General features: G+C 40.4%; 1 protein-coding gene across 20 annotated transcripts in view; it reads right to left on the reverse strand.

The window, feature by feature from the left end:
* Positions 1-13,172, reverse strand: part of GK (glycerol kinase) — a 358,525-nt gene that overhangs the window by 37,124 nt on the left and 308,229 nt on the right. For 17 of the 20 annotated variants that reach the window (XM_019486298.2, XM_019486293.2, XM_019486292.2 and 14 more), the window contains 5 exons: positions 12,764-12,848; positions 8,598-8,718; positions 6,658-6,801; positions 5,105-5,185; positions 1,182-1,268 (listed from right to left, as the gene is read on the reverse strand). In XM_019486298.2, the coding sequence (XP_019341843.2) occupies positions 1,182-1,268; positions 5,105-5,185; positions 6,658-6,801; positions 8,598-8,718; positions 12,764-12,848 (518 nt within the window). The remainder of the gene's footprint in view (positions 1-1,181; positions 1,269-5,104; positions 5,186-6,657; positions 6,802-8,597; positions 8,719-12,763; positions 12,849-13,172) is intronic. The other 3 variants (XR_002089913.2, XM_019486305.2, XM_014611207.3) reach the window with 1 other exon arrangement.

Genomic DNA, 13,172 nt, shown 5'->3' on the forward strand with positions numbered 1-13,172 from the left:
GGTGCATTAAGGGTGCGGGTCTATATGTGCACATCCTTAATTCACCTTAGAAATGATGATTTTAGGCTATTGCTTCCTCAGGGGGAATGTGTAGAAGTCATCATCTTCACTTCCAACTATGTTGCAGAGTTAGTAAATAAGTAAGTCATTCTAAACATTTTTTACCAAAGCTTTCTGTAAGTTCAGGCACATGCAGTCTTTAAGCACCATGCAAAGATAAGCAGAATTGAACAGAAGGAATAGAGACTGAATGAACAGAAACATTTCTAACCACCAGAACAATGGTCTAGAGTTATTAGACATCTATTAGTGTTTTAGTAAATTTTCAGAAGCACATGATGCATAAGATTAAAAGCATCTGCTTTAGGCTGAAAACGTTTGTTTTTTTTAAAGCCCAAAGCTCAAACAAGGGATGTGGGTCTCTATGTCAATTATTTTTTCTTACAATGTGTAACTACAACATTCTTTTGCATTTGTGCTATTTTAAACTTTGTGAGTCTACAGTAACAATTTTTTTAAAGTGATAAAACTGACAATAAATCCTTACTGCACATGCACACTGTCTCTTCCCTTAGAATGGGTTATTGTGCTGTTTCCTCTTCACACAAATAGACACACCTAGTTAGTTATAATGGAGAATTTACTTAGGCACTTAGAGAACACAAAGTGTAGAAAGAGTATAATAAAAAGTCCTATAGATGTAGCAAATTCTCCACGGTTATTTCCTATATCTCTTAAAAACTGATAAAAACAAAATTTGTCCTCTTGTAGCTTTAAGCCACACACTCATCATAATTTATATGAAAGTCCAGGAAAAGGGCTAGAACTTGTATTTTTAAATTGTGGCACATTGCAGATGTTATGATTCTCTGTTAACATGCTCTATACTGCATCTGATGTATCATTCCAATAACCAAACATTTCTGGACTATATATTACAACATTTTATGCACTTTGTGTAGAATTCTGCATCAAAGTTTATGGAACAGGGCATGAGTTTCAGGCAGTTATTTTTTGCTCTGTACTTCCTTAGGTACAGATGGTCTAGTTCAAATCCGTAACATTTCTCCATATGCATGGGCAACAAAGATCACTGAAAACCTTCTTGCCAAGAACTAAAATGAAAAACAAATACATTTAACTAGTGTAGAAATCTTTTAGAAGGATCTAGTTCAACTAACCTGAGATGTACTTTGCTCCGATAAACATTAGCATGCTACTCATTATATAAAAACCCAAAGGCAGACTACAGAAGATACTAGTGTCACCTGAAGTCATCCAGGAGAAGGTGTTTCCAGTCAAACAAATCAAAAGAGAAATATATAAATTGCAAGATTTGTGTTAAGAATCATATGAATAGCAAAGAATAGTAACATCTGCAAAAATGTTATCAAAAGTTCTTCACCCATCCACCCACCATAGTTAAAGATAGGCCCAAACATCTCCAACTTTCAGGGTTATGTTGGCAGAAACCATTTATAATATTATCTAGCATCAAAATGCTCACAAAAGACAGAATGCAAGCAGCAAAAATTCCAAAACAATGGTAAAAGGAAACACTAAGTTTGCCTATTACTTCAGGTTAAAAAAAAAAAGTAAATAGATTTTGGGGGCTGAGAGATTTTCAATACTGTTGTTGAAATAAACAGTTTAAACATATGTAACTAGAGGCCAGGGCATTTCAGATGCTTAACAGTTTCAGAAGACAGTTTAAATCATGACTGATGGTAGTTTAGCCAAAAATCAACTTTAGTTGCATGCACTCACATTATGAATATGCTTTTCTGAATATCTAAGAGAGGATTCTTTTTTGTATCCATTACCTCAAATGAGATGCATCTGTATTCTTTAAAAGGATCAGACTAGGTAATCAACTTAATCTTGTACTGAATTAACAAGATGTCTAGTTAATTTGTATTTAAACTGTCGTCAAGAGCCAAATAATTCTAGGAAGTCGAGCATTTTGTGTATTTTACTAGCAGCAATCAGAACTTGTTTATGTGGGGGCTTTTTGCCTGTTCATTTTGCAATTCCTTTCTCAACTCAAATACTTCAGTCCTGTTTTTTAGGCCTTGATCCAGGTGTGCGAAGTTATTTGCAAGTCAATACATGAGCATATTCCAAATTGTGTACTTGTGAAGGGAGGAAACTTTTGTTCAAACTTCAACCTGTCATTCCCACAGAACATGAAACAGAACCTGCTTAGCCCTTCAGGAGGATGTGTGTGTTGTTTCTTGTGCGTAGCTTCACGTTCTAGGTGATTTCTGCATCGTACCTGTTAGCTTTTGGGTTAGAACTAATATAGGAAGGGCCCTCCCGGGTCATTTTGTCCAACCCCCTACAAAAATTAGGATGCATTATTCCTGTACTAGTCCAGGCAGAGGTTTAACTATCCTTTTCCTGAAATCCTCCTATAAAAAGAGATTCCACAACTCCCCTGGGCAGCTTGTTCTACTATTAACAGAACATTTACTTCTTAATATAAATCTGTTTTGCTGCAGATTTGCTACACTTCTGCTCTGCTGCATTTGTGGCCCATCCTCTTATGGCAGCCTTTCAAATGCTTGAAAATTGCTAACCTGCTTCCCCCTACTTCATCTCCTTCAACTAAACATTGCTAATTCTTCAAACTCCCCCCATACAGCTTGCATTCCAACCTCCTTATCACCTTTGTTGTTACCTGCCTCTGGATCCAGTCCAGTTTCTCCATATTCTTAAACCAAGGAGTCTAGAATTACCCATAATGTTCTTACTAAAGCCTAACCAACACTGGAAAACTTTGCAAGGCTACAATCTACAGACCAACAACCTTCAAAGGTCGGGATCCTCATCTCTTTCTTTAGTTGGGCAGAAAAAATGGCAGCCCGAGACATTTTTCTTTTGTAACATGGAGTTGCATCTCCCAGCTTTGCATTGTGCATACCTTCTTTTAATGCGGACTTCTTTACTGACTCAGATTTGAGGGAGCTGCAGTCTTCACTTGATATTTCCATTATTTATGTGACCTACGAGATGTTACCCACATCCTTATACCTGTTAACTAGCTGACCCAAATGGAGGGGTCATAGAAGAAAGTGATAAACAAAACAGTAGCAAATCACCAGGACCTGATGGTATTCACCCTAGGGTCCTGAAGGAGCTCAGATTGGAAATTGCCCATTTCCTAACTGCAGTAATGCTACCTAACACTAAAAACACCCTCGGTACCAGAGAGCTGGAGGGTTGCCAGTGTGACTCACATATTTTAAAAAAAGGCTGGGGGGGGGGGGTGCAGGGAATTATAGGTCAGTGAGACTAACTTCTGTTCCAGGAAAACTGGTAGAAACAATAATAAAAATGACTTGTTCAGCATATGGATGAATGTGACTTTCTGGGGAAGAAACAACACAGCTTTATCACATGGAAATCGTGCCTCACCAATTTACTAGAGTTTTTTGAGGGTGTCAATAAGCAAGTGGATTGGGGCAATCTAGTTGACATAGTATATTTGGACTTCCAGAAAACCTCTGACAGAGGCTCTTAACTACATTAGGTAGTCATGGGATTACAGGGAACATCCACTCATGGATTAGAAATTGGCTCAAAAGGTAGAAAGCAAAGGACAAGTATAAATGGTCACTTTTCAGGATGGAAAGAAATAAACACTGGGATCTCCCCAGGGATCTTTGTTGGGACCAGTGCCAATTAACATATTCATAAATGATCTGGAAAATGAGGTCATTAAAATTTGCTGATAACACGAAATTATTCAAACTGGTAAAGACCAAGGCAGACTGTGAGGAACAGAGGATGTGGCAAGACTGTGCAAATGGGCAACTAAATGGCAGATGCAGTTCAATGTAGATAAGTGATGCACCTGGGCAAAAATAACCAAAACTCTACCTAAATTATGATGGGCTCTATACTAGCTGTTACCACACAGGAAAAATCTGGGAGTCATTGTGGCCTGTTCACTAAAAATGTCAGCTCAGTAGCCATCAAAAAGGCAAACAAAAGGTTAAGGAATATTAAGAAAGGAATTGTACACAAAATGGAAAGTATCACCATGCCCCTTTATAAATCCATGGTGCATCCACACCTTGAATACTGTGCCCAGTTCTGGTCCCCTCACTTCAAAAGGATACAGAAGAACTAGAGAAGGTACAGAGAAGGGTAACAAGAATGATTAGTAGTATGGAGGAGCTTCCATGTAAGGAGAGACTCAGGAGCTAGGCCTATTCAGTTTAGAAAATAGATGCTTGAAGGGGGAAATGATAAGGGTTTACAAAATACTAAATGGTGAAGAGAAAGTAAATAAGGAAACAGGAATTACTCAAAATCTCACAATACAAAAACTAGGGGTCAAAGTAAAACAAGTAAGTAGTAAGTTTAAAACTAACAAAAGGAAGTTCTTTTTCACACAGCGTGTAAGTAAAAAGTGTGGAACTGATTGTCACCAGAAGCTGTGGAAGCTCACAGCTTAGCTAGCTTCAAAAAAAGGATTGCATAAATTCTCAGAGAAAAGGGATAACTATGGAGCATGGGAGCTAGCAACAGCCTCTAAATTACAACTTCCTGGACCTTAAATGCTGGAGGCTGCAAGTGAGAGGAACAGTGGGAAAAATAAATGTTGGTCACACTCAAATGACTCTCCATTTCAGCATCCACTCTGCCACTGTGTGATACAGGATACTGGGCAAGATGGACCTATATGGTCTGACCCAATACATGGCAATTATTATGTTCCACAATTAAGGGCAAAATACTTTTACTTTTTGCTTGACTTATTTCCAGAGCTCTTTTACAGCTAGATGATATTTTTCAATGAAATGAAAGGGTCCAATAATGCCTCTAAACGAATAAGTCATTAACCCCACCATTAATTACCTTGACTTAGCAATTTTATTTTTCCAGTTACAGGGATCAACATTTAAAAAAATATATATTTTAATGCCATGTTTGCTCAGAAACACAGCTATATCAAATGTTGAAGACTTCTGAAAATTAGAAATAAGCAGATCTTTGTCTTACAGGAAAATGCTACTTCTTCATGGGTATACACGGCAACAAATGATTTAAAGGATGTAGATTGTACAAGTCAGTGAGTTATAAAGTACTGACTCACCATTTGAATGAGGTTCAGATGTCTCCCATCCCATTGATTTCATCACTGCTTTCTTCCATCTGGCATAGCGATATTCACTTTCTGGAAACACAAGAAAAAATTAACATGTGGAAAAAACACCTCTAAATATAGTAATATACCATTAATTCCTTGTCTTGCAAAGATATCTGAATGAGGATAAAGTAGTTACTCCAGATCTCTTCTCAATGAAATTCACTCTCTCAGGAGAGTAAGGCTTTGCTTTCCCATAATAAAAGCAAAACAAACAAAAAAACAAACTCCCAATGCACGATTAAAATTTGTAATTCCATCAATACCTCACAAAAACAAAATCACAAGGTTTACAATGTCTATTTTCGACTGGTTTTCACTTTGCATATTTATTATCTGTGCAAAAGGATGTCAGATACTATCATTCTGACTCAACAGGGCCAGAACTAACTGCACTAGGAATAAAGCAGCTGATAATCAGATTTCTGAGTTCAGCTTTACCATTCTTTAAAGAAAAAGAAAAAAAAAAAAAAATCACTGGGTAGGTTTTAAGTATGATTATTTGAAGCAGTAGCACTGTTTCAAAACCTGCTGAAAATTGTTACCTGCATGTTACTAAAAGTGCTGTTACAAATTCCCAGACAGAAAGTTCATGCAAAGACCATGTGCATCAAGTCTACTCAACCTCCCCCCCCCCCCCCCCTCCAAAAGCCACCCCTTTGTCTTATGTACAGGTTAATTATAATACCAATTGCTTCATGTGTTTGTTTTTAGAAGTGCCTAGGAACAAGGCATTAATTAATACATCACTGCCTTTATAAAAATCAATAATTTGCTTTGAGTCGGAAAAACGTCACCTAAAAAAACCAAAACAAAATAAACAAACAAACAAAAAATTTATCTCTTCTACAGCTCTAAAAACCCAACAATACATGGGGATCTTGAATTCATAAAAATATTTCCCTCTGCCAAAAATTTTCAGTACTTGGGAATCAAAACAGTAGTCTAGGATTTTATTAATTTTGGGTGGGTCTACACGTCGCCACATGGTGATGTTACTACAGTGCCATGGTTTAGTACTTTTGGAAGTACTAAAGCACAGTGCATTACAGGTGGTTACTGCACCATGCGCATGGTGTGTGGGTAGATTTTGCTGCTATGTCACCATAGTGGCACGCTATACTGGGGGAGTACGCAGCTATAGAGACATAGCTGGTGATCATATGTAGGGTGACGTGTAGACAAGCCCTTTATTGATTTAAATGAAAAGCCACCAATTCCAGTTCTGCTACATGTAAGTTCTTAAGAAACAGTTATGGAGTTAACAAGATTGATGATACTGACTTACTCTCAAATAAGTAAATACAAATACAAACTGTACATGCAATTTTCTAAAAGCCTATAAGAAAACACAATGGCATGGTCATCACTAGGTCAGGACGTTTGTTTTACTAGCTGTAAAACAGAAAGACTGAATTTGATGTATGACGTGTTCAATTTATGCTTACAAGCATACTACCAAAAACCAAAGAACATTTTAGAATCTGAACTGAGGACTTTACCTTCAGGATTGATCTGTGGTTCAAATCGTTCACATGTCACAGCTGTCAAGTCTCCAGGATCCAGACTCCAAATTCCAACTCCTTCTGCAGCTCCTGCTGCCATAGCAGCTCCTAGTGCTGTTGTTTCAGGCATTGATGGTTTTACTGAAGGAAAAAAGAGACATCAGTTTTCTTTATAAGTCAATTTGCATAATGAAATAGATCTACATGGGCACTGTACACCTAGATTCTTTTAGACTTACTATCTGCCCTCATGTAAATACAATCAACTGTTATCATATTAACTATACCTCTGACCCTTCCTGGTCCCTTTGGAGTGTACTCCTTCTACTGCCTCAATCTAATACCTCCCTGAGGTGAAGTCAGCCAATTTCCCAACTCTAAGATCAAGCCTTGAACTGTGCTCTGCAGATGTTAACTGTGATTATGTTTGGTTCATGAAGCAGGGAATTTCCAGAAGCAATGATCAGCAGGTGGGCTAATAGCATGAACAAAACAGAAGCAAGCCATTGCTTATGAAAGCTTACGCCTCTGAATTAATCTATAACAGGGATGGCCAAACTGTGGCTTCGGGGTCACAAGTGGCATGAGCAGCCTGTTTGCTGCGTGCAACAGATCGAGAAAGGGACAAGCAGCACAGTGACAGAAAGCAGAGCAGTAGATTGGGCACAGGAATGCAGCTGGAGCAGAACTTGTGGAGGGTGCCAGGCTAATTTGTGATGTATCTGCCTAAAGGGTTGGTTCCTACTGGTCTATAAAAGGTGCCACTCTGCCCTGCCTTCTTCCTGATTTCTTTAAGAAGGCTGTGCTAGTCTGAAAAGCATTTGAAATGAAAACAAGACCTGTATAGTTTAGCAGAATACAGATGTCTAGCTTACTTTAGCAGGTAGTTTACTCTAACAAGATACCATCTCCCTATGGTCTCAGTGGCATACAGTAATTTTAAACTAACAAGGCTATATATTCCTAGTTAATATATTCACATCAAGGAACTCTATGTCAGCCTTAACAAAATTAAAACAAGGGTTTGAAAAAGCTGCTTTAGTCTTATTGCTGCTGAACTTATCTAACCCTATGTGGGTTTTTTGTTATAACATGACAAGAATGATGCACTTAAAGTATGCACAGTCAGTTACTACTGAAGCAGAAGGCTTTGCACAAAGCATACAACACTGTCTCCTGTTATCGCACTGTGCTGCTTGGAACAATGTTAGGTTTCAACGGTTTTGGACGATACACCTCTATTCTCCTCCGCTTGCCTCTTTCAAGGGGCACATCTCTATCTGTTTTGTATGCAACATCTATCATGTTGACTAAGCACCTTGCACAATTCATGGGTCTGCATTTGTTTCATCATTTGCATACCTTCTTATTGCTACAGTAGGAGATATATTTTTATCCCCTAATCCCTAGTTGCAAAAACATTCACCTTTTCTTCTTCTACTGTCTTATGCTCTAGGCAAAATCATGAAGCCATCCGTCCGTCCACCTAAACCTCACTGAAAAGTTAAGATGATAAAAGGGGTGTGAGGGAAGGAGAGGAACAGCTTACTACTAGCCACTGCCACTGCCCTGGTGATGGTATCCTGGACACCTGAAACAACAGGGGCTCAATTTTGCAACAGACTGAGAAGCTGCAAATTCCAAGCAAGAGCTGTAAGGTTTAGACTGTCTACTAGAATATTAAAGTTTGCTTAACTATACCGTATCTTAGACCTTTACTAAAAGGCAGTAGCATTTCATTAACAGAATTAAAGCTAGTTGGTCTTCTTTAGAGTGCTGGATTTTCAAACGAAACTCCACCCCTTCTCCCCCAATCACCCACAATCCTCAAATCAGACTAAAGACTTAATATAAAAATGAAGATAAAACCAAAATAACACACACAGAATGAAGGATGGAGAACAAAAATAAGTAAATAGCCTAGACAGCTACCTTACCTACTGGAATGCAGAGAATATCAGCTTGGAGCTGCATGAGAACCTTATTGTTGGTCATTCCTCCATCAACCTGTAACTGGTTTAATGGTATCCCACAATCCTTGTTCATGGCATCCAAAATCTGAAAAGGGAATATTACATTCCATTTGTGTCACTATGAGACTCATTTTAAATGAAAGGTCAGTTCTTGTTGAATTCCAAACTAATATGTATTCCCCATTAAACCATGATGTGACTGTATTAAATGCTCAAACCATCTCTTTCCCAAACTTTTTGAAAGTTAAAAGCCTTAGCTTCATTTTACAAGTTTTGTATGGCTCTTGCTGGTAAATCTGAAGATTCCTTAAAAGTGAACTACAGGGCAGTATCCAATTTTCCACTTACTGTTTTTCCACCAAAAGCCGGCCAAACACAGAAGTTTACTTCATTTTCAGTGTAGATTTTTTGTACAACTAACGATCATATGAAGAAGCACTCCATGTTGTTCCCAAAGCACCCAATTGCATTACTCTTACACAGATGAATGTTCACTGAAGTCAGTGGGTTATTACAGTGGTGGCCAACTCATTTAACCCTGTGCCAGACTCATGGCAATTAATGCTACCACTACTCACCCTGCTGCCAAATTTCTGGACTAGTGCAGAGCCTGTGGGCTGGGTGATGCTACTCCATGGACAGATCCAGCCCCTGGGCCATGTCTTAGTTACTCCTGAGCTATTACAACTCCATAAAGCTTTGGGTTGGGGCCAGAACATTACTCTAGAAATCAGTCAAGTAAAAATGCAATGTAAAGGGAGAGGAAGTACAAATAGGCTTGTCCTGTTGAATTTGACATAGGTGTACTTAAGAGGTCATCTTTCCTGAGGCAGGAAAAGTCTCATGTCCCATATGGGGATTGAACCTCACCCGTGACAACATAAGCACCACGTTCTAACCAACGGAGCTTATCAGGTACTAAATTATTTGAGCAAGAAAGAAGCATGTGACATAAATTCAAAGATTTCTTGATGATGGCTCATAGAAGTAAGTGACTCTATCATGCAACACTTTATTGTAGAGGGAGAATACTTTTAATCTCAACTGAAAATGAGGCACCTGGATATTCTGCACAAGGGGAAGGTAGACTGAATTTATGACTTTAGTTCAATAATTAGATGCACCCAACCAGAGGTAGATCCAGAGCTTCCCAAAGGGGGGTGAGGGAGCAGCAACCTGTACGGAAGGGGTGGCTGCTCCTGTGCCCCCACCAGTGCAGGTAGACTAAGTCCCTAAAGACGGTGAAAATCCCATCCTCATTGCCTCTTCCTGCTCAGAGGCATGCCTCCTTCCCTCCTGCAATTCCCTTACCTGCTGCTTCTTCCACTGCTCTGGGGCAGCGAAGCTCCAGAGTCAACTGGGCTGAGCAGGGGCTGGATTCAGCTGGGGAGGGGACAGAAACAACAGCATGGCAAGACAACAGTTCCCCACACCCTGTCCAGAGCAGAGGCAGGGAAGGGGACCCCCTTTTCCATCCCTGCTGCTGTTCCTGTCCCTAGCTGAGCTCAGCCCCAGCACAGTGGGCAAGAAGGCCTTTGGTGTTTCCCTACCTGCGGACAGCAAGAAGTCAGGTGGGGAAGGGATTTTTCCATGCTTTGAAAGACTTAAAGCCTCTGGAGACTCTTATGGTATGGTGCAATTCAAAAATCAGGGGGGAGAAAGGAGTATAGCTGTACCACTACACCCTCTTTGGATATGCCCCTGCACTCAGTGAGGCACATCATACCATATGAAGGTAATAATGGCCAAAATGTAACACTATTTATGAAACACTACCTGAAAAGCAATGCGTCAGACCAGGACTTCTGCTCACAGATAGCCAGCATAGCCTCTAAAGCAGGTTGAAAGAGCACATTCTGGAGACATGTTGACTTCTCACTCTCCTGGATAGCTTACACACCAGGGCTAGGGACTGACATTCAAGAAGCCTGAGCCTAAATTGATTCAATATTTGCAGGTTAGTCTAACCTGACTAGGCTTAACCAGTTTGTAACTGGACAGACATGCTCTCTGGACTGAGGGAATTCAGGCACATGCCTGCAGTGGCTCAGGCTACAAGCTGGGGGACAATAGATCAGCCCTCCATTCCCTTGCACACTACTGAGCTGAGGGGGGTGTGGCCAGGCCCCGGCAACCTCTGATTAGGGTGGTCCGCCTGCACGGTCTCAGGCCTTTCTCCGCCGGCTGCTCAAGGGGTGGGAGTGTTGTCAGACCTCAGGCCAGGGCTAGCACTCTGAGGCAAGGGGGTGGGTGTGCAGTACATGCATCTGTTGATGATACTGAGCTTTACAATCTTCCTCTCCCTGCTTCATCATACTGTCTGCAGCAAACTGACAGGTGAGCAAGCCAGCAGGGGACTGATAACAGTGATTATCACCTCATCAGCAAAACAATAGCCTCTCTCCATTACTTCAAACTCTTCTTAAACAGCTTACCAGCGGACCTGTTAATTAGCTCTAAATAGCCCTAAGAGGTCACTGTTCTGTCTGCCTATCCCAGTGAAATTGGAGAGACACACACACACACACACACAGAGACACCTCTCGGCATTAGGTAGCATACCACAGTAGCATGCCTACGGTCCATGGGGCTGGGGTCCGTGCTGTGGGAGATGGGAGGGAAGGAAGGGTGGGGAGGATTCTTGCTCATGCAGTCAGCAGTGAAGCGGGGAGTCAGGCAGATCCTGCTGCGCCTACAGCCTTTGCCAGAGCTCTGGCTAGGGAACAGAAGGGAGGGGCCAGCCCTGATGTGGAGCACAGAGATTCACCCAGCCCAAGAGCATACCAGGATGCTAGGGGTCTGGTTTGCCTTAAACCAGCAAGGGGTTTGGGACAGACATTGCATAAACCAGTTTGAGCCAAATCAGTTAAGTCTGATACTATATTCAACTGGGTTTTTTTCAAACTGGTTTACGTGCACTGAACATCTGTTCTGCTATAGTCTTAAACCAGTTTCTGGTCCCTTAAATGAGTTTGTGTGTAATGTCTGTCCCTAGCCCAAGGGCTTTACTAGCCTCTATGAAGCATTTAGCTACCACTCCCTAGGTATATTTCCTTATCCTTCCCCTGGACACAAGCGCCTGTAAATGCAGAAGTACCAAATTGCAACTGTGAGTGGGGTAAAGAAAAGGTAACTGGTCTAGTGTCTAAAGTGCTTATACATGTACAGATACGTATTATTTTAATCATTCTAAAAATATACAAGCAGATTAAATTAGACACTTTTAGCCCCTCCCCTGAAGGGCTGATTCTTCTTTCTACAGAAACCAGGGCAGAGTACCATGGAAACATCTGATAGAGTAGTCTATTGCCGACAAAAGCTCATACTTCTCTAAACTAGTAAGTCTCAGAGGCGGTACTTCTTAACCAGGATGCAGTGTGCCTTGAGATCCTTTCACCACACAGTGTTAGCAGTTATGTGTGCAACCATAATTCACAAAATAAGCTGAGATGTCAAACAGAAACCCGTGGTTTTAAAAACCATCCTGACTTAGTGTAGGCTTGAGTGCTTTGCTGAAACTTCCTTAGCCTGACGAAGGGTTTCTGAACTCGAAAGCTTGCTTAATAATTATTTTCGAACTATTTGGGTTGGTCTAATAAAAGATATCAGATTCACCCAAGGAACCTTGTTTGCAACACACACACACACACACACACACACACACACACACACTTATTTTTCCATAGTCAAAAAAACAAGTGAAAAAAGAGTTGGCATTTTCCAAGAGGTGCCTCAAGTATAAGAAGAGGTGCTCTGACCCTAAAAATGGTGAGATGAATCTCTGCTCTAAAAGGTGCCACCTTGACTTGTCTCCTGCCTGACTTCAGACTAACACTGCTAACAACCTCTCTTCTGTATACATGCTGCAGTTCAGTGGGACCCAAATTAGCACACAGTATTCCATAAACACAACGTATTTCTACCACTGTAAAGGCTCCCGCAAGACCACTGTTCATGCAGAAAAAGAACACAAACACAATCACTAAATTTGATGGGATGTTTTCATTTACTTGTTTTGAGTAAATGTTTTGTTAAAAAGACAAACTTTTTAAAAATACTCCAAACTTATGCTGTTTATAATAAACTAATTCAAAACAAGAAAGGCCCAGGAATTTCTGGTTTGCTGTTACCTCTCGTGTTTGAAAGCAGACAGCCTCTAATGCAGCGAAGGCAATGTGATTTTTATTTGTAAACTGAGTAAGGCCACAGATAATACTGTTGAAGAGAAAAAAAATTAAACACATGGATAAGCAATTGGGAATCACTCATTTTAACCATACTATTCCAAGTATTTTAATGCTTAGTATAAAAAAAAAAAAGTTGTGGTTTTAAAGGTAGTATTAAAAATAATAAAGCCTATTTTATAGTCCTCCCCTCCCTGCAAGTATATTTTAAGTCAGTGGATGAATGTTTTTGGTTGGCGTGCCACCCGTTAGCCCTGCACCCTTCCCAAGTGCCACTCTGATCCCCTTCCCCTGCCAGATCTGTCTGCTCTCTCCTCCCTGCCCAATTTGCCGATTTGTTTGCTTCTCCTTACCC

Source organism: Alligator mississippiensis, chromosome 1 (genome assembly GCF_030867095.1).
Source record: "Alligator mississippiensis isolate rAllMis1 chromosome 1, rAllMis1, whole genome shotgun sequence".
In the NCBI taxonomy this organism is placed as follows: Eukaryota; Metazoa; Chordata; order Crocodylia; family Alligatoridae; genus Alligator; species Alligator mississippiensis.